The sequence below is a fragment of the Porites lutea genome, chromosome 10, assembly GCF_958299795.1.
Source record: "Porites lutea chromosome 10, jaPorLute2.1, whole genome shotgun sequence".
Taxonomy (NCBI): domain Eukaryota; kingdom Metazoa; phylum Cnidaria; class Anthozoa; order Scleractinia; family Poritidae; genus Porites; species Porites lutea.
The window spans coordinates 32,216,811-32,241,131 of record NC_133210.1 but is presented as its reverse complement, the minus strand read 5'-3'; the positions used below and the strand labels follow the sequence as shown (position 1 = coordinate 32,241,131).

Genomic DNA, 24,321 nt, shown 5'->3' with positions numbered 1-24,321 from the left:
AAGAAAAAGCGCAGCGCTGATAACATGCGTTTGTTATTTCTGATGTCTGTAACCGCAGTTTATGTGTTATTCCTTTTAAAACTAAGATGGACAAAAACCAAGAGCATATATGATCAAAATACGTTTTGTATTTACTGTTCTGGTTTTTTATTAGGCTTCAAAACTTCCGTTACATACATTTTTTTTGTGGGGAGGGGGGGGAGGGGGCTTTTATCCGGGGTTCAATACATTTGGAGGGGGCTTCTATCCGTAGTTTATTTTTTTGTTCTGCAGGTCGACGGCCCTCGGCTGGCGGGGGGGCGGAGGGTGGGGGTCGGGGTGCTAAGAAGCGGAAGTTTTATACGTTTCAGTCGACGAGAGTAAATATATGGCTTCGGCTTGAACGACAGCTGCATGTGTCTTCAATGTCAACATCGATATATTCTAAGAGTCTTCATTTAATTATTATTCTTTTTAATTATAGGAACAGGAAGAAGTAGGAAATTGCTTCTCTGTTTTTTGGTTGTTTTTTTCTTATGAATACTAGGCGCATTTTATTGCAGTTTGAGACCGATTAATTACATGGACGTGGATTCTTTTCAGTTAGCTTTCTCCTAACTTGAGCAAATTTACTTTAGTTCTTAGAATTCATTTGAAATAGGACCTTACCCCCACCATCCATGTCAGTTTTTTGCACTATCTTCCAATCTCCATTCGCTTTTTGCTTCAACTATCCTCAGAACGAGGCTGAGTGAAAAGAGGAAGTTGGTGTGACGTCACATACAGTTTATTGCCAGGTGTAGCACGTTTTGCTCTTCTTGCTTCAAAAGTGGGAAGAAATCTCGCAAAAGGTACAAGAAAATTTCAATTTTGTGTCTGAGGCAAGTGGTACATTACACGAGCATTTCATTTTGTGGCGTTTGAAGCGATAACAACGATCGATTTGGGGGAGAATTTAAGGCAGCTTCCGGCGGAAAGATGAGTGAGGTAAGATCGAGTTCGGCGTCGGTTTCGTTGAACGGAAATTACCCTTTGCAGTACAAATTCTTCTTTCTCGAGCAAAATACGACAAGAAAAGTAATAAGTACTAATTCCTACGATATCTACGCAACGTTTCTTACCAGCTGTTTGATTTTACAGCGATCTTAAAACGATTTTTGGCATCAAAGGAAGTAAAGTTGTGAGTTTGATCATTCACGCTCAAAACAGGAAAGACGAGGTAAGCTTATCTTCCCGGGCGCCCAGTAAGCCAACATAAAGTTGCAGGTATTACATTTTCATAACTGTAACAAACCATACCCTTTTATTTAACTGGCTTACTTTTTTTCGCATTTATTTGTTTGCGTTTCGTTCTCCGCAAATACAAAAGGACTAAAGATAAACTGAGAAGACAGATCAAATCGAAGTTCGAAACGTGTTTATGGCGGGAAAGCTGCCGTCAACTGTCCATTTTTGTTCATTTATTAATACTGAAAGTATTGGTTTTGATTTTGTGTGTTACTTCAAAAAGTGAATACCGTTCATGAAAATCACACATCTAGCAAATTGTTCTCGTGGAAACATGCACGTTTCTGATCATAGTAACTAAGTACACAAAAGAAGGGGAGATGCGGTTTAATTTCCATCTCCACACGAGATGTCAACAGAAAAAAAGGTGGAAATATCACCTGTTTTCTACTGTTCATTGGTGATGTAAAAGTATATTCTATTTTCACCATGATTTTATACTCCCCCTGGTTTAGTGGATAACCCAGTCAGTGATCAGTGAAGATTGGATTTTATATGAATAATTTCAGACATAATGTTATTCATTTGACACCTGAAAAATATTTCATAAAACTGATTACCACTCTTCATTTGTCAGATGTATGGTAACCGGAGTCATCTTGCCTGAAGTTATGTCACCCAAAATTTTTAGTTGTCTCTTGAGATGCTGAGTTATTTTACCCGAATTTTAACAGGTGTACTACATAGAGAATGAAAGTGATAGGGATGTTTGGATGTTGTTGAGCACAATAACATTTTGGGCGACATCACTCAGCATTTTGGGTGACCTACATTTTCAGGGGTGTAGCCAGTCTTTTTCCAGAGGAACGCACAAGTTTTCAAATCTCTCTAGTCCCTTCTCACTTTACAGTAACGTAGTCATGCTTTTCATGCTTTTTTTTGCTGCTATTCACACTTTTTTGCACGTTTCTTCACTGACATTTGGGTGTTAAAAGGAAAAGGTCCATTGTTTTTGAAAAATGTATTTCAAAGAAACACATAGAGTTAGATGAATATTGAGGAATATTGTGCTTTTTAAATTTATTTACTTTCTTCAGATAATTGGCATTTTTATTTTATATTATTATATTTTTTAGTCTTGACTTTTTTAGGTACGGATGTGCGTACCTTGCGTACTGGTAGCTATGCCTTGGAGTCTGTAGCTAAAAATTTTGGGCATCAAAACTCTAGTTTCAGGCAACATAATTTTGAGTGAGATGACTCTCCGGCGACTTTACCGTGAACCAGATGTACAACATGTACAGGGTATACGAATTAAGGTTATTTAACTATTATTCTTTGAGCCCAAATGGGCTCTGAGGCTATAGACCGTTAGGCTGAAGGTGGAATGGGCTATTAACTCAGAGGCCATGAGTTGTTATTGTTTTAGTAAAATCCAACTAGCTGGTCAAAAATATCAAGGCAGACAACTTTAGCTGGTTAAAGCTAGACTTAAAGCCATTGTTTTGGTTTTCATAGCCGGCACTTTTCACTGCTAGTGGGCTATAAAATATAGCCCAGTAGTAGCTAGACCAGTCAGAATGCAGCATTGATAATAGACCACTAGTTGGATTTTACTTAAGTCAATTACATTGCACTGAACTGGTAAAGAAGATTTCAATCAAGATGTTATGAAAATTGGTTTATACACGATCAGGCTGGGTATTGATTGTTGTTAAATATTGTTGTTGTTGTGGTTTGGTTGTGCATGAACACAATGTGAACAGAAAAAATTTGCAAAATTTCTGAAGCATTTCATCCCAGGAGACTAGCAACTGCTTTTTAAGCAGTTCAAAAATTGGACTAAGTGTGCATGAGATAGCTTGAAAGCATGGAAAGAGCTTTAATGTAGGCACTGGACTTATACTGTCAGATTTTTAAAATGTGAATTTATTCTGCAGATATTCCTTGCAGAAAAGTCTTGTTTTATAATAGATGCAGTGTTTTTTTTTACTTATTTTGCAGCAATTTATTACTGGCTATTGATATTTTGTGTTATACCCCTGTCAAGGTAGATTTTCAGTGATGACAGAATCTGGGAATGAATTGGTCCCTGAGGAAGGCCTTCAAGGGAACGTTGCTGTACCAGAGGGGGGTCCCCAGAGAAACTTATCGGTACAGTTACAGTGTCGTGCATCAAGTTCAGCTGAGGAAGTGAGAAAGCTTTTAGAAGAGAAACTAAACAGACATCTGGATGGTTATACACTGGTGTTTAATAACTCTGAGGTATAGAATGCCATTGATTTTAGTTTTGTTTTGAGGGGTAGTTCATATGCGGCACAAACACAAGTGGCAGCACGAAAAAATCAAGTGTGCAAACACATGCACAAGGGCCAATGTAAGAAATGCCATTGCTTTTGGCATTTGTGCTTGTATTTGCATTTCACATTCTTGAACTGAGACAAGACCAGTCAAGTCACAAGAGCAAGGTAAAAAATTTTCAGCAACTTTGGCCATGTTAGGTTGCCCGATGCATGCATACCTCATGCATTTGCATTAGCCATATGAACATATCTTGTGCTTGTACCATTGTCTTGTGTTTGTATTGCTTGTATTCGAACAGCAAGTGTCAGATCTTGATTTGTTATTGTCCAGTATGTGTATTGTCATCTTTTATTGTTTTCTTTTTGCTTTAAAAATAAATGTCCCATATGTGTAGATTTCCTGAAGATCAACTGAGACCATCAAAAAAATAAAATGTTTTTTTTTTTTCATTTACACATAGCTGACAACTGTCCAGGATATTTTAAAGGTTCAGAGTCTTGTAGAGCAAGATTGTGATCAAATACTTACTGTTATCATCAATGGTGAGTTAATATTTAATACAAATTCTATATTAATTATAAGTGGCCCAGCTCTGTCATACTTCTAGCCCCTTGTAAAAAATGTGAAAACAAAGTTTGAATAGCCTTTAACTAGCAGCCTGTGTTTTGAATTTCCCTTTAACCTGATTCGCAAATAGACAGTGGCATTTTTGACAGGCTAATCATGATGTCTACTAAAATCCTGGTACCCAGCTGACTATGGCGGCCCAGAACAAGGATTTCGGCACTAGTTCGCCGACAGACTTTTCCAGAAGTTTAGTTTTACTTGTGGCACAGGCTAAACAGCAGTGTCTGAACCCTTTTGGTCCTAAGGGTGACCAACATGAATTTTCTCCTGACAACATCAGCAGATCATCAAGAGTAAAGGCTATGAGAATTACTAAATTAATGACCAAAGGGAGAATGCTTTGATCTTAAAGCAAATTCTCTCAACTATTCTTAAAAGAAATGTATGGAGATCAGTCTGGAGAATTTGTATGTGCATCTTGGGGCTTAAATGGTTAAGACACGTTGACACATTGAAATCTACCTCTATTTTTCCACTGGCACCTGGACAACTAATGAAATTTGTTTCAAGTTTTTGAACGAGGGGTGCTCAGAGTAAAGCCCCATATTTTGATTTCTGATAAACCGTGAGATTCTCCTTTGACCTTCCAACTTGCCTTGGTGTTATTTATTGCTTGTGAATCAAAGGTCAAACTTGACGTTAGAACAGGAGTCGCTTGGCGCCTTATTCCATGCGCCCTTATTTTGAAATGATAGATTAAATACCAGTTAGTAAACAAGTCTTGCTTGTAATGAAACTGTCCTCACCTATACCTTACCATAAATTATACTTTTTGTCACCAGATGAGAATTTCAGGATAGAAATTACAAGTATTCAGGATCCCATGGAAGGTAGTGTTGCAAACAATGTTACCAGTATTATTATTTTTCAAGTGGGGATCATTGTGAAAAACAAACTTCAAGAATAAAAGAGATTTGTTGTATTTGTAGTAGAAATGCTGCCATTGCCAGCTGAGGAGTCTGAAGTCAAAACAAACAGCACTGAAGTCATGTCACCACCAGCTCTTACAGATGAACCACCCAAAAAGAGACGAAGATCTTCAGGATCAGGCACTGCTAAAGGTACTGAAATCGGGATGCGAGAATAGGTGATGATGACAATGATGATGGGTAGGGCAAGTGAAGGATCAAAGCTATTGTACTTGTCATTACAAAACACTAGTCTTGTCATGTTACCCCATCTTCAATACTGAGACTTTTTATTACTCTTTTAAAAAAATCTGGGATGCAACATTTGGGAAGGATATAGGAAAGGAGATAGAGAAGTGGGCTGAGATACTCTTGTATAGTGTTTCAACAAATTTAAGTGGTGTAATAGCTACAAATTTAGAGTTTCTAATGTATTTCTAGTTATTCCACAACACAACCCTTTTTAAGTCACAAGGTAGCATCAGCAAGAGACTCTTGCAGAAGCATGTACCAACTGTATGTCATAAGTTTACTGGATCATATTTCTATAGAAATTATCCAAAGTTCAAAGATCTGAAATACTTGAGAGTATTAATTTTATTGGGAATACTGCTATGACCTTTGGTTTATTTATCTCAGATTTCACCACCCCCGCCCTGTACTATTTTGCAGTTCATTAATGTATGAGAAATAATTATGGTGTGCAAGTCGTTTTCTTAATCTAAAAGATGTTATTTGGAAGGGAGAGATTCCATCAGTATGTTTATTCAGTATCTGTAGAAGAGTTTTTGTCAGATTTTAACCTTGGTTGATTCTCCTTTTCCTTTGTCTCCTAACCCAAATTATTCTTGAATTATGGCCAGGAGAGAAATGAAATTGAGATTCAATCTAGAAATTAACCTTAATGATAGTTTTTGACCTACAGTACTACATAGGTGTGATAATAACATTGATCGTCGATAAAAATGAAATTATTGTAAATGAAAACAATATTATTGTAATGAAATGTTTCAGGTGCCAGCAGCAGTAAGTCTTCTTTACCAGCTCCAGGATCCCAACAAGTGGCAGTTATCACTGAAAGTGAGCGAAACAACTTTTGTTTTGGCTTGTTATATGGATAGATAAGGATAAAGATGGGTGTTATTTCAAATGTTTAAGATTTGAAGATGCCATTCTGAAAAATAGTAATTGTTAGATGTTTCAAGGATTACATGTGATATAGGTACAGTTAGACCCTGTATGTTTTTACTGTTGTAGGTAGCTCTCAAGGACAGCAGATTTCTGTGATAAAAAATGGTAGGTATAAATAAAAACTTAATTTCCTTCTGCCTGGTAATCTTAGCCTATATACTGGTTTGATTTATTTTTGTTAGTTTCATATGTGTAAACTTGAGAAACTGAAGTAGCATGTTGCAAAAAATTCACAATGAACATCAAATTTTGATGCAGTTTATCTTCAAGGTGTTTCTTTGTTCATGGTAAACTTATTACGACATACTCAATATCTTTACATGCGCTTTGCCCATTGTATGATGTTTTGTATCCACATTCAAATATTAACTTAAATGTCAGTCTAGGCAATGGAAGTGAAGACGTTTTGCAACAATTTTTTGACTTTTATACCTCTTTAAATATGTTTGGTTTCTTCTCATGGTACAGGTTTTGAAAGTTCTGCTTCAAAAGATGACTCGACTCTGATGGACATAACTCAGTCTCCCTCAGGATTCTCCTTAAAAGGTCAGTTTCCACAAAAAAAAATGATGAGAAAAATATCGTATTTTTCTACTCTTATTTGAAGGGTACAGATCTGGCTTTTTGTGGTGTATTTGGTGGCCTTTTTTTGTCTGCTACCTCTGAGAAAAGGTAACCAAAGACATTTTTAAAGCAGGGTTCGCACGCACCTTGAAAGTCCTTGAAAATTGTAGTCGGTGATGGAAAGTCCTTGAATTACAATGCTAACTTTATAGTTTAAGTAGAACTCCAAAGAGAAAGGAGCAAACACAGAGACCTTCGCAACAAAATTGCTCATGTTGTGGAAGAGCTAAGAAAGACATAGACTCAAGGCTCTTTTTTTGCACAAAATGGAGTCCTTGAAAAATGGGAAATGTGTACCTGAAAGTTCTTGAAAAGTCCTTGAATTTTTTTTTAAAAAAGGGTACAAACCCTGTTAAGGCTACTTTTTAACTTTTTGCTGGTTTACTTGACACAGGTTTGGCTGGTATAACATCTGAACAGCAAACAGTAATTCTGAATGCATCCCCACAGAACAGTCCTGGAGAAGTGAAGTCTCCTACTGCTGCTGGTAAGGTGTTTTGGTTATTTAAAGATTTATTAGCTGTACATTTCTGGCCTTGAGGATGACTTCTTGAACTTTTGCATAATTTACAGATGTTGTTAGTGGGGACGATGAAGAGAAGAGCAAGAGTATGGATGGAAAACCGACTCCTGGAAATAGATCAGGTAGAAAGAAAAACCTTTCAATAATAATAATAATAATAATAATAATATGCTATAAAAAATTGCGTTAAAACATTTCTTAAAAACATTTGAGCAAGTTTTAAAAAAGTTAAAAAATATACGATGTTCTTGGATGTCATTATCAAGTAAAAAAATACAGTATGAATGTTCTATAAATACAAGAAAAACAATAGTTCATTAAAAAGGAAAGTAAGAAAAAAAAGAGTTTAGCACTGGTGGACTCAGAGTGACATGATTTGCTTGGTCATTTGGGTTGTAAGGGTACGCTGTAAATCACAGAGGCTACTTTTTCTTGATATGTTTCAGTGAGTTATTTCTTAATGGCAGAGAATAAACAGCAGACTCTCTGCAGCTGCTGGTGGACAGTGGGGGTGGGGGTGGGGGGTAGGGTTAGGCATTTATGCCACTGCACTCCTGTTTTAGTTATAACATACATCTGTTGATTCATTCCTTTTTTGATTCATGCCTAGGTAACAATGGCCAAATCCAGTTATGGCAGTTTTTGTTGGAGTTATTAACAGACAAAAGCAGTCGTCACCTAATAATGTGGGTGGGAGAGAATGGTGAATTTAAACTTAATGATCCAGAACAAGTGGCTCAGCAATGGGGAAGAAGGAAAAACAAACCTGCTATGAATTACGAGAAGCTGAGCAGAGCACTGAGATATTACTATGATGGTGACATGATACACAAAGTGCATGGAAAGAGGTTTGTTGAGAAATTAAGCAGTGCAGAAACTCAAAATTGAAGAAAAATCCCATGATATTTAATAACAAGATGCTAAAAACAAGGAGCACCATGGAAAAGTGCTGATGAAAAGTTATAGCCACTTTATACAGAGTAATAATCATTAGTATGACAAACTACGGATTATTTCATCCCTAAAGTCACCAACACCTTGTACAGCGTAATAAAGAGTACCATATGAAAGTTCTGCTCAGCAGCTTTCATTTGAATAGTTACATTTCAGTACATTGTATTTCATCCCCAAAGTCAACCACCTTGTACAACATAATAAATAGCACCAAAGGAATGTACTGCTCAGCAGCTTTCATTTCAGTGGTCTCACAATAGGATTTCTTCCACAGATTCAAAAGCTACAACCTCATTGTACAACATATGTTATAATAAACATTATTAAAAACTGAATCATTGGATAATGCAATTCTAGAGCTCTGATTGGTTTAGCCATCATGGTATATGAGCCACTATACCATGCTCTCCACATATGGTAACTGTACGCATCTGCTCAAATTAAATACAAGCTGAAAATTGATTGTTTTTACAAATAACGTTGGGAAGAATTCTCGATATTTTGTGGACGTTATTAATAAAACAATTTATTATTCCACGCGCGCTTGTTGGATATGAGATGATTATAGCCAACTCATATCCAACGCGCAGTTGTGGAATAATTATTGTTAAGAACTATAGGGAAGTGCTGCTACGGTCATACACAGGTATGAAACAGACAGCTTCACTGATAATGCTGTCAGTGTATCTAATAATATCCTTATCTGAAAGAAAGCTTGTTTGTTTTAGGTTTGTGTACAAGTTTGTGTGTGACCTGAAAAACTTGTTGGGATACAGTGCAGGCGAACTTAGTAGACTTGTGTTGGAAGCGGAGGAAACAGCCAATGAACTGGAGCCTGGGACCAATGGTGGACATTAGCTTGTTTATTGTTTGTGTAAAGAGGTTAACTGTAAATAGTAATATTGTAACACGTCTTATACTGTGTTTATTTTCCATCCTTGGAAATTATGTATTGTAAGCCACAACAACAATCTTGTTTTATTTCCCTTTGGCCACAGTCAAATGTCTCCACATTCACAACCCTGTGTAAGTGTGTTGTAGGTAGGAGGCCATTGTAAAAACAAGAGTCAGTTGCTGGTAGTACTTTAAGCTCCTACATTCACATACAAAATAATTCTAATGACTGACCTCCTTAAAGAATTAGTCGGGAGAATTTGTTTAACAATCAAAGCAGAATTATTCCTTTAGGTGATCATTGTATTAATTCTCAGAACCTTTTGTTTTGACTGTGCAGTGATATTGTTAGGAGAAAACTGATGTTAATCACTCTTGGGGCTTAAAGGGGTAATGCATTTTCTTGGACAAAAAAGTGCGGCAGTTGTGGACAGGTCTTCTTTGTAGAGAAGTGACCATAGCTAACCTAGCAATAGACATCTTTGTAAAGCCTTTAATTTTGTCTTTTTGTCAAACTATCCTTTCACTTTCTCCTAAAATAAAAATGGGGTAGAAGAGGACGTTAGTGGCACCTTAATTAGCACATTTTTAGTCATAATACTGTCATGCAATGCCTCTCATGTCTTGTATGACAATTTGTGATGTCCAGCCAGGATGCCTATTCTGAAAACCTTAGGTAACACCATATTTTGTGTCATGATTTGCCGTTTCTAACCCAGTTAGACACCTCACTTAATGTCTCATGATGCATTTTATGGTTTCTGCAAACAATCATGCATCTCAGACCTTTCTTTAGGACTTAGCAAATGCCTTTTTTTTAATATTTACGTGAGCTTAGCATCTAGGCAAAGTTTCAGACCTAAGAGTGAATTTTTGTGGTATTTAAATAGTCACAGTGGCAGAAAAAAATGTTTTATAAAATGTACTGCAATTCAGTATTCTTGAAAGAATTAAAGCAAAAACAAATTAATTTTTTTTAGATGGTTAGAGTTCTACTCATTATGGTCACTTAAGTGTTACTGTGTAAACCAAATAATGCCCAGCAATCTAGCGTGAATTGTGTGCTGTAATATCGATAAGTTATTCTTAAATTCTATTATTTTAAATGTACATAAAAAGTTGTCCAATAGAGAATAAAAATTATACCTATACTACAAATACCTAGAAATTTTATTCTTTCTCCCTCTACTATCTCACCCATTGTTTTCCTTTTTTTCGCGTTAACACAACGTGATGCTTGCAAGCGCATTCCTTAATATCAAACTGGTTTAATATCCAGAATTTTGAGGATAACGACATCAAAGAATGGTTCTTTATTCACATTTTTTTAAAATATTGACTACAATGTTTTGTACATCTGTACGTAGAAACTAACCTTGTTTTTATACTGCACATCCAGTGATTTTCGTTGTACATTGCCATTAAACCTTATCAGATCATATTAAGTTTAATATTTTTGAAGGTCTACATCATTAATACAACGTCTGTTTTCTCTAATATGAACTTCCATCACAACCCTGGAATATACGTTCAAAACTAAGCGAAATAAATATAATCCTTACTTTTTAAAATAGTTGGTTTCTACTGTATTTGTTCCCATTTTTTCAAATTCATTTTCGAAACTTTTCCGCCACAAGTTGAATTTTTTTCCCGATATATCGCTTGTATTTTCTTCAGCGACAGAACTGGATGCCAGCCTTAGAGTTCCTTAGACGGGTAGCGTCCAAAGCACGCTCTCCCCAATCCCCCTCGATGTTTTGACACTTCTTCCAGGCTCCGCACACTCGTTACCCTATCAGTAAATTCCTTCGAGTGTTTGTTCATGACACGGCCAACAGAAGGGAAACCTGAAAGAGAAAAACGTAAGTTGGTTCACATGGTTTTTTTTAACAGTAGCCATATCTTACAGCAGTGTACATATACGCTTGGCTGTCACATAATGCAGTGGGGCTAATTCTGACTTAGGTGACGGCAACGACTGCGAAAACGTCACTTGGAAAATGAATTCGCGCTGTTTCAAACTTTACTACTCTTGTTCAATTTCATAAAATTTGTTTACTGTTGGGTTTTTTTTTCTGCAGTTAATTCTAAAGTACTGTATCTAAGTTGAGAAAAAGGAAAAGAAAATTGTCGTCATGTTTTAACGTCTTCTATAAAATGCAAAACTAGGATGTTTCACGTCGTGTTCGTGCAACAACAGCAAAGAAATGTACAAAAAAGCATGATGCACGTGCGAAGTTGTTGTTTTGTTAATCTAAACCTATTGCTTTTTTGTCGTTCTCGCTAGCGTCGCCATTGTCGTTGCTTAAAAGCTCCATATTGGTTGAATCTGGGACGAAAAAAGCGTCACTTTCCCCTCCCAGAAAACTTCACAGTGTAACTATCACAAACAGCTATAAAACATACTTGCTGAATAGATGGACATCCGATTATTTGCTGATCTTCAACTGAGTATGTTTCCATCACCATATCATTCATCTGTTTGTAATAATCTTGAACTTTGGCCTGTAAAACAGAAATCCAGTTGTCAAGTATGTTCGTTTCTCTTAGAAAGTGTCCGGCTTATCTGTTTAACGTAGTCATTCCAGTGTCCTTATGATTCCAGTGGTGCATAGCCAGCTCTCTATTTAATAATACGGGCAAAGTTTGCACCGGCACTGAGTGTCTGTATAAGAGAGGTACCGTAAAATTTCGAAAATAAGCCCCTCCATGTATAAGCCCCTTCAAATATAAGCCCCCCCAAACTCGTAACGCAAAAAACCCTCCGTTAAATCGCCCCTCCAAATATAAGCCCCCCGGGGGCTTGTACTTGGAAATTGCTTTCAAATACAAAGTAAAACAAAGAAAAACGGTAAATTTCCTACGAAGAATAAGGCTAGCCCAGTCGATTTTTAAACTCAAATTTCCCTCCTTACATAAGCCCCTCCGTATATAAGCCCCTCCAAAAATAAGCCCCTCAAAAAGGGCTTTTGAAAAATATAAGCCCCGGGGCTTATTTTCGGAATTTTACGGTATCCGCCTTATACAGAGTCCGCAAAGAAAGTACTGAAGCGAGGCAGGGGCTAACTCTAAGGATACAATGTACTCAAGTGTTAGACAGCAACTTACGAAATCTTTGGACCTCCAGATCTCTTCCTTAAGTGGATTATTTTACGAAGATAAAGGCTTTCATACTCTACTTTACACGCTTTAAGGAAGTTGTTCACGATAAATGGATTTTACATAAACGCGTTCGACAAATTGAAAATGACTTAGAACGAGGTTTTATTAAACGGTGCCTAAACTCCGTTTAAATAACTGTCCCTAACTGCCCGATTTACCCAGGAGGGTGTAGTTAAATAGAGTAATCTGTATACCGAAACAATCGATACTGTTTTCGCGCTCTTTATTCCTCGAGCCCGAATGGGCTCTGAGTCAAAAAAAAAACTTTAGCTAGCAAAACGCGATTCAGCCGCCACTGTTTTGGTTTTCAAAGCCGGCGATTTTCGCTACTAGTGGGCTATAACATATAGCCTAGTAGTAGCTCAACCAATCAGAACGCAGCATTAATAATAGACTACTAGTTGGATTTTACTTATATTGTTACTTGTCACCTATCCTACGTTGACCCGGCATCTTTCAATAAAGCGCCTCGAGTAAGCTACCCTGTTTATCGCCACTGAATGCCAACAGAGTTAAAAATAGACAGGTCTTCGGATTTTCTTCGGACATATTCAGTTATTCAAGAAACGACCAAAATTGGACGAGGGTAAATGTGGAGTTCTCGTGGCTTTGGAAGGATATTCTTCGGCAGTATTCGGACGTCTTCGGGAAGGATCGTAAGAGGATAACTTAGTTACCTTGACAGGTTTAAACAGTATGTACTCCGTATCCTTATTGGCTAAAAACAGCGCCATACTCTGTAAAGTACTAGTGAGTTTGGACTTCAGCAACATGTACGTCTCACTCACAACTTTACGAACATTCTCTGAAACGAAGAAAAAAGGATCAAAATAAACAAAAGTTTAAGGTCCACATTCCCTCACCCCGTAAGCGGGGTGAGGCAACGTTTTCTTTTACCTGGTTTTGCAAATGGCTGTTGTTTTAAGAACGCTTTGGGATCTTTTCCTTCCTCCACTGCAAGATTTTTTATCACCGCTACCTGTTATATTGAGAGAAAAGGAAATATACAGTGGCAATTCAACTGAGCGTTTGAACTTGCCGACTATAAATAAAACAGGGCCCTCTGACAGCCAATAACTAGGAGCCCTGATAACTAAATACCAGATTAGCTGCTTTACGCTCCTTTTTTGGAAACTGAAATTAACAAGGAGGTCTTTGACTCATGGGGCAGGGGTGGGGGAGTAAAAGTAAGCACTTTGAACCATCACCCCTCTCACCACCAAGAGTAAAGATGAGGCGTGCAGGTTTTACTAGTTGAATGATCACCTTTCTGTCCTCGAAAAAGGTGAACAGAGAAGGAAAACAGAGGAAAACATCTATTTCATTAGAGCAGTTTTCACCTGAGTGAATTCGTTCCCCCGCTCAGAACTGGTTAGATAAACCACTGTCACTTTCGATTGATTAAATAGCTTACTACTTCTGTTGCAGTTGGTCAGGTTTTAAAACAGCTAAGTTTTGATTAAATAACACTCCTGACAAACCGCTCCTGACAAATTCACCAGCAAACACGTATCAAAATTCACGTTAATTTACCTTAGCCAGGAAAGCGGAGAGAGGAGCAATGAGTGATTCTGACACATTTTGTATAAACTGCTCACACACAACACGAAGTTCAACATCCACTTCCTTAAAATGAAAAAATGCAAGTGAATAGTAAGATTTGTTTTAATAAAAATAATATCTGGATTCTTAACGATGCGGGTATTTTGCTTCTTAAAACCATTAATGCGAGTGCAAAGTTGATGTTTTTCTAATACGAAATTTTAACGCACGATGATTTGAACTTGGGACTACAGAGAATAAAACCAGCTAGCAGTCAGGAAGGGACTTGAACTCTAAGCCTCCAAACTGCAGGTCCAGCGCCCTAACCGCTGAGCCATGTTGCCTTCACAAATTCATTGTATTCGCCACTTGCACATCTCCCATAATGCACCTTATTTGACCTTTAAAATTTTGCATAACCCTTGTTTTTCATTTCTCCTGGGCATTACAGCCGTCCCAAGAAAAATTGAAAACAATGCTTATGCAAAATTTTGGGGGGCAAATAAGGTGCATTATGGGAGATGTGCAAGTGGCGAATGCTCAACATACAGATCATACAATGAAGTCATGCTAATAACACCAGTAATCTATGGTTAATAACCTTTTTTGAGTCCAAGTAGTTTTCTGTTAACTGTGGTGCTCCCTGAAATCAAAATACCGTGAGTTAGACCAGTTTAAGAAATGGGACCATCTCCACGCACTATATTTAAAGAATGCTTCCTTCTGACCACGGTTGTTGAAACGTTGGACAGTGCTACCAACCGGATAAATCACGATCCATTTGATAAGCACTCAAAAACCCAACCATCTTCCGCCTTTCCAATGACAGACTTCGATCAAAACATGAAAATTTTATGTCATTGACAATATTGATAATGAACATACGGTGGCTTCAATTAATTTTGCTCTTTTAACCTGAATCAACAAACCACACTGTCACAATATTCTCTTGGAAGACACTTAATTGAGTGTGCTTACACTACAGTGTACTTACATCTAACAAGAATTCCAAAATAGCATTACTGCTACTAAGAGCAAACAATCTGTTGCTATGGCTCCACAGTCCATATGCTGCCGTCCTCATCTTGCTAAAATCAAGCGACATTTCCTTCACAGCAAAATCAACATCAAAAGGTGCAATTTGTTCTCTGAGGATCAGTAGATGTTTGATAAGAAAGAGGTGGCCATTAATAGCATCCTAGAATTGAATGAAGACAATGTTAAGACTTTGACTGGCTACGCAAGGGTTGGCCCTTCAATATTCTGGAGTATCAGACGAGATACTCAATAACTGAAAAAGCAGTAGACTCAAGGAACCGTTTAAAAAGGTCCCACAAAACTGCTTCCAAAAAAACATTTAGCACCCTTAAAGCACCAATAGTGACCAGCATCAAATTTTCCTATTAAACAATATCGCTGCCACTTGATCAAATGTACAGGTCAAGAGAATGAATGGAATGATCAGCACTGATGAAATGACAAAATATTTGACTAAATTCTCTCAAGCACTACAATAAGAAACACGTGGAGAACAGAAAGGAGAATATATATTTTGATATTGGGAGTTAATTAGACTGGTGCCATCATAGCATATCAGACAAATTATGCGTAGCCTTCGAGCAAGCTCTTGACCAGGGGTGGGTATGGGAGTAAAAACAAAGCAACACTTGATTCATTCCCTGAACCCTACCTACTGAGTTGAGAGTAAGCTCAAAGGATAGTTACATAGCCTGCGTAGCAAGCGTTTCCAGTCGAGATATTGCGCGAAAGTTAGAGCGGAAGCGAAAAAAAAAAGGTCCTTTTTTTTTTTTGCTCTCGTCCCGACGTTCTTGACAAACTTGCGCGGAAACGCTTGCTACGCAGGCTAATAGTTACATGAAATTATTAACCCTTTAAACCCAGGATTGTCACTAAGATTTCAAGTTGCTGGGTAAATACAACAAGTAGGCGGGGAATCAAACGGCTAGGGATTTCTTTTGGTTCTATTTTTGTTCTATTTTCCAATAAAAGTAGCCTGGGGCCACTTTCTTAATAGTTGGGGAAAATCCCTGGCCCCCGGCTCTTATTGACAACCCTGCTTTAAACCCCAATATGAATATCCATGTGCAAATTCTCCAAACTGATCTCTGTACATTTCCGTCAAGAATTAGATGAATAAATTTGCTTAAAGATCAAAGCATTTTCCTTTTGGTGATCATTTTATTAAATCTCATAAACTTTCTCTAGATGAAGTAATGAGGTCGTTAGGAGAAAATTGATGTTGGTCACACTTGGGACTGCTCATTACCTTTCTTTGGGTGATAAGTGCACTGGCTGTTTTGAGAGACTGAATGCAAAATGATAGAGCTTCTTGAGACAATCCTTCAAATGTCTCTTTCTGTATAAAGGCAAAAAGGTTTTGAAGTGAACAATAAGCATACAATGTAAACACATTTAAGATAGACGGGTTGTCCCCTCATGGAAGATGTGTGAAAAAAATGAAGGCCAGAGGATCGTGAACAAAGAACTGAAGGAGAGTAAGCTTAATTGTAAAAAAGTCATAACACAAATTTTTAAAAACATGGCACTCTTACCGAGATACAACGGTAAAGTTTGGAGAGACAAACCAGAGTACGTCGGACAGTTGGATACCACATTCCTTGCAGATCAACTAGAGCAGCTGGCAATTCTGTGGCAAAGAGACAACACATGTTTGTTTGTTTTCGTTTTTTTCCTTGTCAAAAATGGTTGCAATAGAGAAATTTTGACAGACCCTGTTACACTAAGACATCTTCATTGCAGGCTGGGGTGTTTCACAATCAAGTAACTTGTCTAACAACAGCAAAACAAAAGTTTGTCAAAAATTGAAACCCTTTACTTACCTTTGGATTTCTTCTCTTCTCCTTCAGCTGATTTTTCCTCGTTGTCAGCGTCACTTGAGGACTACAAAACAGTAAACACATATTAATGTCTTGATTCCATGTGAAATGGCCATTTGACCAAATTAGAGATTAATAAAACTTGTATTTCAGTTAAACCAGAGTTATGGCTAAACAAAATAATGATAAAATATTGTTTTTTTTGACAGACAAATAAATTAATGTATTGCAAACCTCTTTTCTCCAACAAATAAAATTATTTCATGACTAAAAGGAGCAGATACAATATAAACCAAAAGAAAATATAATAAAAAGGACAATTAAAGAAAAGTTTTTATGCACATTGTCCTATGTACCGGTAATATATTATTGTAAGTATTGTCTTGCTATTTGAATTAAATTTATTTTGCGAAACATTGAGATCCTTGGAAAAAAAGACATTGCTGTAATAGGCACAAAGAGTCTGTTCTGAGAGAGATTTCAGCTTGACAGCGAGTCCAAGAAAATGACTGAAGAACATCAGGGCCTAATGCTAGGTGACTTTTTGAAGAGTTGTTGGCTGCGCTGTTTAATAGATTGAATGTACTAACTGGTGCTGCAAAAAGTCTGACATTTCCTAAACATCTTACCCCTATGATCAGTTTTTCTGGGTATGCCAGATCTCCCGGAGCTGGTGAATATTTCTGGATGTCACTCTCGATGTATGCCTGTAAAGATCAACAAACCTTGGGATGACAATGGTCTGCAAACACTTTTCATCTATTCCCAAGTTGAGCTTGCTACGAGCAGAGGGATTTGATAAAAATATCTTTTGTCATCTCGTGATCTCAATGCATGTCATTTTATGTATGTCATCCCACGTCGTACCATGTCACACCATGTGTCACACCATATCAAGTCATGTCATGCCATGTTACACCATGTGTCATGTCATGTCATCTATGTTATATTGTTGATCTTCTACTGTTGATGTGCAAACTTTCATGGCTCTTACAAGAATTACCTGTGCTCTATAAACCAGTCTTTCTTGAACATCTTCTAACATCTGAAGAACTACAACTTCAAAAGCAGCCAACTCTTCACCTGAAGTGGAATGACACTCACAGTCAAGTGATTTTTTGTGCAATTAGATGCTTAGTCAAGATAAGTTTTAAATGCTTGAAGGGATTAATGGGAATATTTTCAAACAATGAAACTTTTTTCTTATAAAATATTAGTGATAAGTGTTCAGGCTAAAATCTATTCCTTCATTTTCATGTGTGGAACTGTAATGTTTTTATGTTGTCTCAGGAGAGTTAGGCTTCATACCTTTTTGCTGTACATGATCTTCAATCATCTCAACCTGCAAAGAAAGAGAAATGAAACCTAACTCAATTTATTTCCTGAAACTTGACAAAAGAGTAATAATAAATTCATCTTCTCCTCTGGGTCAGCTTAGTAAAGTGCCAGTTACAGTTAAACCTTTAAGCCCTAAGAGTGATCAGCATCAACTTTCTCGTTGTGATATCACTGCTTTATAAAACACAGTGATCATGAGAATTATGGACACGATCAAACAAGATAAATTTGCTTGATATTTTATCAACTTCTCCCCACTACTTCTGTGGGAAATGAATAGAGGCAACAAATGAGAATTCAGATTTTGATCTTAGGGTTTAAAGGGTTAAAATGTCAGCCAGGCCCAAGTTGTTCAAAAGGTGGATAACCCTATCCACTGGAAAATCTTGATTCAGTGGATAGTGAAACTGGTTTCCCTAAATAAATACTAATCCACTGCATGGACAGTGATTTATCTGATGGAAAGCATTATCCAACCAGGGCCTCATCAAAACTTATGGTGAATTCTTCAGGAGGAAGGAATGGCCTCCTTTGTAACTCACCTTCAATATTGAACAAAGTTCAGTCAGGGTTTCCATGTGATTCATATGAATAATAACAGGTCGCAGTGAGTCGTACAGGACACTACAGAGGATTTCCAATAAGGAGCTTAAAGGAAACAGAAAAACAGTCATCAGTGATGCATCACTAGTCATGCAATAATTTTGATATCCCATGAGTGACTCAATTTACACATACACACAAGCCTAAGTGAGCATGTGCACAGGGCACCTACAACAAGTTCAATGTACTTACTCTAGACCTGTGCTTGGTTTTGAGAAGAAATGGTAATACAGCTGATATTCATCTTGACAAACATGGATCAGCACTGAGCAACCAGCACGAACCTAAAGGCAATAGAAACAATACATCTACAGTCAAATCTCGCTTCATGGACACTCCCTTGATATGGACTCTTTGGTATCACAGACAGTTTGCTTTGTCCCTGGTGAAAGAAAGGCCTAACATTTTCTCTGAAATCAATCCACTTAATGCAGACACTTTCTAGGGCCCCCCTCAGTGTCCCTGTTAACACAGTTTGACTGTACTTAACTTAACTGAATCATGTAAAAGACTGCAGTCAATAAAGAACATGCCCACAAAAATTGTCAATTTGCAGATAGACTAGCTTTTAAAAGCATGATGGTTGGGATATTTTGGGCTTGATGTGCATGTTACATTAACATGAGAATACTTTCGCTTCAGCTAATAATGGACACATGAAATGTTTTTCGAGCTTCTAAGTTTGTGGACAAAATTCTGCGGTCCACAGAAAAAAACCTCTGTGGCAGTTTTTTTCATTAGTACTATTTACTTCTGACGAAATTACAAAATGAAATATACTGGGGACACCATTTTTATGTCTCCTACTGGAGACAGGACCACCATTTTAAGTGGTCATCCAAGCCATGCAAAGGTTCAGCCATTTGCAGGGTGAAGGTAGTACCTTCATTTCTCAGTTATGTTGAGACCCTGAGTATTGGTCCGGCCCTGGGAATCAAACCCGCGACCGCCCGCACTGCAGTCAAGTGTTCTAGCAACTGAGCTAATCTTGTCATGTTTAGGAAAGGATTAAAGAAACTTACTAAAGAACAAGGGTTCCTTTCATACTGCTTTGCCAGTTTGTCGATTGCATCACTAACACAAGGCATCAACAGCTGTGAGCGCTGAGACAGATAACAATGCTGGCAGTCACTAAGTAGGGAACTGTATCTGGAAAAATCAAAGATACATAATTTCAGTGAGTACATGTTAAGACTGATAAATTAAGAAACCATAAATAGAAATTTTTTTTTTTATTTAAAAGCACAGAATAGGGGGAAATAAAAGGAGGCAGAGTGTACAGTGCACGTCACAAAGGGTACTTAACGATGAAATCTGCTTTAATACGCACCTTTGAAAAAACCACCATGATAAAAAAGTAAAAAATAATACACAAACAAAATTGAGGGTGAAGGTTTACTGGGGAGGGGGCATGGGGCATGGTTCTGTTTTCTTTTTTTCTTTTAAGGAAAGCACCATTTTAGCAAGGTGGGGCTACAATTAGATTTCTGTGATATTTTTCACTTGAATGATTACTCACTCAGAGCTCAAATGACTTCTTTGCTCAATTTGCTCCATTAGACTCTAAACAGAGATCCAAAGTCAAGATCAGAATTGCAAGACATAGTATACTAACAATGGATATAACAAAAACAAGATCCTGTTTTGCTCCTGTCAAACAAAGTGACATAATTATTGGGAAGTAACTAGTACTTCTTAAAACACGGTTCTTTTCATGATAATGCATTACATTTCTACCGGTATTTACAAATAATTACAATGATGCAAAAATAATGGTTAAAAAATCCTCTTAATCATTTAATGATTATTACAAAGTACATTTTTATATGGAATGAAGATGATGTGAACTGCAGAAATACAAGTCGAAATGAAAAAAAAATATGATAGTAGCAGTGGTAAATGAAATTTAAGCAAATGCAAATTAACCCCAAAAATTTAATGTAGGATAATTTATTCATATTAAGAGTACCTTTACTCGTGGAGCACATGTCCTAAATTTTCCATAAAATAATGCAAAGGAGTTCTCTGATGTGTTTGTACCATCCTGCTAATAAAGTCAAATCAGTGATTTGTCAGACGAGTTAGCAATATAAAGGAATGTTAAAATTTCAAGTACGTGTCGGTGAAGAAGCTGTACCGAATGATGATAAAAAAAGGTTCAAAACATTTTAAAACACCACTGTAGCGTAGCTTCAATACAAAAAACATGCCTGAAATCATCATCTCAACACTTTGCACAATTCACCACATTCTTTGCATAAACTGTTCAGTTCTGCCAAATCTTCAGTATGTGAACACAACAATCTGCCTCACGCTGTTAGCACTTAGAATATCTACACAAGTCTACAACAATAGGAACTGTAAAAAAGGTGGCTAGCTTACCTTGTTTGCTAAGACTTGAGCAGTAGCATTTTTCAGTAAGCTCACTACATGTGATTTCACTTGGTTAAGAGCCTGGTTCAAGCATTGTTTGAACCGGACAAGATATACGGAACTCTCCTTGTATTGTTGCTGAAACAGTAAGAAAACAGTGATATATTAAATTTAACTTAATAAACTTGTATAAACATAAGAGAACAATGCAATTATTCAAGCTCTTTATATTCTTAAACAATTCTAATAAAAATGTAGCCTGCATTGCTGGCTGTTTTGTTGCACACACGCAAAAAAAGTTTAGTGAGCAACCCTCCAAGTTTCGACCATTTTGGTTGCAATGGCACCTAAAATTTTGGAGCTGGCCACTTGATTTGTAAAAAGGTCTCCCTAAACCAAAAGAGTTGGTTGCCAAATGGCAACCCAGTAAAACTTTAACTTGGAGGGTTGGTGAGCACCAAGCCCACAGTAGCAAGTGCAAAGCCCCAATTTCCTTCAGCTTTACTGATCACTTAGTTCGCTTGTGTGTTTGACAAACAAAACCACCAGCTACCCAGGCTGATGAAAAAGGTAATGTTATACTTACATTGCTTGATATGAATGAAATGCACTCATCAAGTCTTGCTAACATGGGAACAAAAGACTCACTTGTAACTGAGAAGGTAGGAGAGTTGAGTTTCTAATTCAGAAATAAAACAAGAAAGTCATTATTAGCTTCCTATTTACAAAAACAAAACCAAAAAATACAAGCAAACAAACTTCACCACCCTAAACTGTTGATAACAGAAATAAATTTCTTGGACTGGCATACTTACATGCCTAAGATGATCCAAAGCATTAAAGTAAGACAACTTATTACTGATGCTTTCGGCCATGTTCATCAACTTTGTCTGAAATTAAACATGGCATACATATTGTAAATACTGACCTGATGAAGGTTGGCATAGCAGGTTGTCCAACCTTCCTGATCTTGTCAGGATTCTCCTGATTTTGCTTGAAAATCTGAATCCTGACCAATATCCGATTGTGAAGTCTCTGATATTTTCAAATGAATTTTTACTAACTTATACAAGAACACCTAATAGAGTATACTGACTTACTTATATCCAGAAAACTTAAAAAAGCCGCATGAAATATAAAATAAGATCGAGTACTTGTATGTGAAGCCATGTAAACATAAATAAGCATGAAAATGAAATCAATAGTGAACATTTTAGACAGGAATTGTCCCCTTAGAACACTAGACATGGTATTTCAGAGCATCAAGAGTTCAAAATTTGTAGGGGAGCATGCCCCCACACCCTCCTAGCAGCTTATGCCTTCAGCACCTCGCGAGATTCATTAGTGATTGAAAAATATCCCAATTTTTCATACTCAAAAGGTTGGAAAGTCTTCTGGCTTAGTAAGGTTATTAGTTAACTTAAGAGAATTTCTTAAGCAACATCAAAACCAACCACTTATTTATCAGTGAAATTTTTATTGGTGCTCAACCTGATCCTGGAGAAGTTGTTCACAGGCTTCGTGCAGGGCTCCTGTTTTTGTAGACACCAGCAAGTGTTTCTGCTGTAAATCCTGCAGATGACGCAGGGCAGATTCCACTTCATTGAGAATACTGTCACAGTGTGAGCGATATGAACTCAGCTGCGCAGCATAAGCTCTGACGAAATGAACCAAAATAATAATTTTACAAACTGGTAACTACGCTTTCAAAGATTATGGACAAAAGGAATGATTGAATTTAACTGAGTGATAAAAATCAGCGTGCAAAGAAAGTACTATCCAATAGCCCGGGGGTAGTGGATTTTGCTATCGGGCTAGTGAATTCTGTTTTTAACTTGCCCAACGGGCAAGTGATGTGTTTTGAGGAATTCGAATAGCAAGAACTGTGAAATCAATTCTGCTCCTCAAAAAGCTTTTGGGGCTAGTTGAAATGATGTCTGGGCTAGTAAATGCTAGATTCAGCTTGCCCGAATGGCAAGCTGTAAAAATGATTTTCTTTGCACCCTGAAAATTAATAACTTGACATCTGCTGCACAGTTGAGAGTTACCTTTGGTCAATTTGGAACATTTTTCAAAAAAAAGACTACTTTTTCAGACATTCAGTTGCTTCTGGAAACTTTTCCACTGGAGCAACCCAAAAAATTATGTTTGGTTTCCAAGTGGACTTCCCAGAACCCCTTTGTAAATAGAAAACCACCAGGATGTCTATTGATACCCAAAGTACTATTAAATTTGTTCCACGTGACTTGTTTTATTTAGAAACCAATTTTTGTACATTACCTATATGACAATTCTTGCTCCTCTTCCATCTGAGCTTCCACATTTGCAAACCAAGTAAAAAACTAAGTATATGGACAAAACACCATTATATCTGTTATGTCAACACTAAACATACAAATTACTAGTTGTTACTTACGTCAACACTTAACACCCAAAGATATAAATATAAATCAAATTATATGGGTGTGTTCACACACTGTTACATACTGTATGTGTGGGGTGAAGTAGGCCACCTTTTCTTTCTGGCCTTCTTGGCGGAGTACAGTCATTACTTTTTTAATCATGATGCAGTAATACATTTTTGAAACGACATCTGGGAAAAATTGTGAACAATATACCACAACATAAAAGATCATTAATGCCAGCAACTTTTGTGCTGTTGTCCTCTCTAAACAGACAGCCTCTGGCAGGCTCAAGTCCACAGTTTTATAAAGTCTGGACAAGAAAGAAAATACATGATCTCTTACTGGATTTGATTGCAGCCTTTTCTGAAATCTGAGAAATCATAGCTACCTGCTGGGCATTCTCTATTTTTTCTGATCCCAAATCCACTCGAGACATATCCATAGCAGTCTCTTTACTGGAATCACTTAGGATCCTCTTTGGAGGCAGATTAATACAGTCATCATCAGGTAGCTAGAGACAATTAGAGACATCATTTCAGTGCTTTTGTCTTTAATTTCGAGAACAGCTGTTGAGCAACATGTTTTGGTTCTAGGTTAACCTCGTCTAAAAGAGGGCGATCTCCTGCCACAGTGGTCAGTTCAAGTACACTGTTTCTCTGTTTATCTGTTAAAGGCGCTAGAGGAGAATCCTTCACGTCCCACAAGCTCAATTTTTCTCTAACTTCAGCGGTGTAGGAAGACGAAAGTCCTACAGAGACCGCCATGTTGGCACTTTGGATGAAAATGCATTGTGGGTTTTATTTTGATTA

The 24,321-nt window shown here is 37.2% G+C and overlaps 2 protein-coding genes across 5 annotated transcripts; one reads left to right on the top strand and one right to left on the bottom strand.

Annotated features, from left to right (window-relative positions):
- The first annotated feature begins 369 nt into the window (after positions 1–369).
- LOC140950124 (uncharacterized) lies at positions 370–10,389 on the top strand. Of its 4 annotated transcripts, none has more exons than XM_073399304.1 (13): positions 370–966; positions 1,120–1,198; positions 3,257–3,471; positions 3,971–4,052; positions 4,920–4,967; positions 5,070–5,198; positions 6,060–6,125; positions 6,303–6,341; positions 6,705–6,782; positions 7,255–7,347; positions 7,434–7,505; positions 7,994–8,231; positions 9,066–10,389. In XM_073399304.1, the coding sequence occupies exons 3-13, from the start codon at positions 3,271–3,273 to the stop codon at positions 9,193–9,195; spliced, it is 1,176 nt and encodes a 391-aa protein (XP_073255405.1). In that variant the 5' UTR covers positions 370–966; positions 1,120–1,198; positions 3,257–3,270; the 3' UTR covers positions 9,196–10,389. The 4 variants fall into 4 exon arrangements, with proteins under 4 accessions (XP_073255405.1, XP_073255406.1, XP_073255404.1 ...); XM_073399303.1 differs by having other exon boundaries at positions 373–966; positions 3,261–3,471; positions 5,067–5,198; XM_073399302.1 differs by having other exon boundaries at positions 374–966; positions 5,067–5,198.
- A 126-nt stretch (positions 10,390–10,515) lies between these two features.
- Positions 10,516–24,321, bottom strand: LOC140949999 (conserved oligomeric Golgi complex subunit 3-like). Its single transcript, XM_073399154.1, has 25 exons — positions 24,112–24,321; positions 23,901–24,023; positions 23,388–23,449; positions 22,599–22,764; positions 21,923–21,997; positions 21,694–21,786; positions 21,117–21,245; positions 20,704–20,778; positions 20,254–20,297; positions 19,757–19,883; positions 18,927–19,018; positions 18,674–18,779; positions 18,102–18,135; positions 17,797–17,876; positions 17,423–17,500; positions 16,797–16,857; positions 16,509–16,603; positions 16,223–16,312; positions 14,930–15,133; positions 14,537–14,578; positions 13,927–14,019; positions 13,291–13,372; positions 13,071–13,198; positions 11,638–11,736; positions 10,516–11,078 (listed from the first exon to the last, which is right to left on the bottom strand). The coding sequence occupies exons 1-25, from the start codon at positions 24,274–24,276 to the stop codon at positions 11,052–11,054; spliced, it is 2,370 nt and encodes a 789-aa protein (XP_073255255.1). The 5' UTR covers positions 24,277–24,321; the 3' UTR covers positions 10,516–11,051.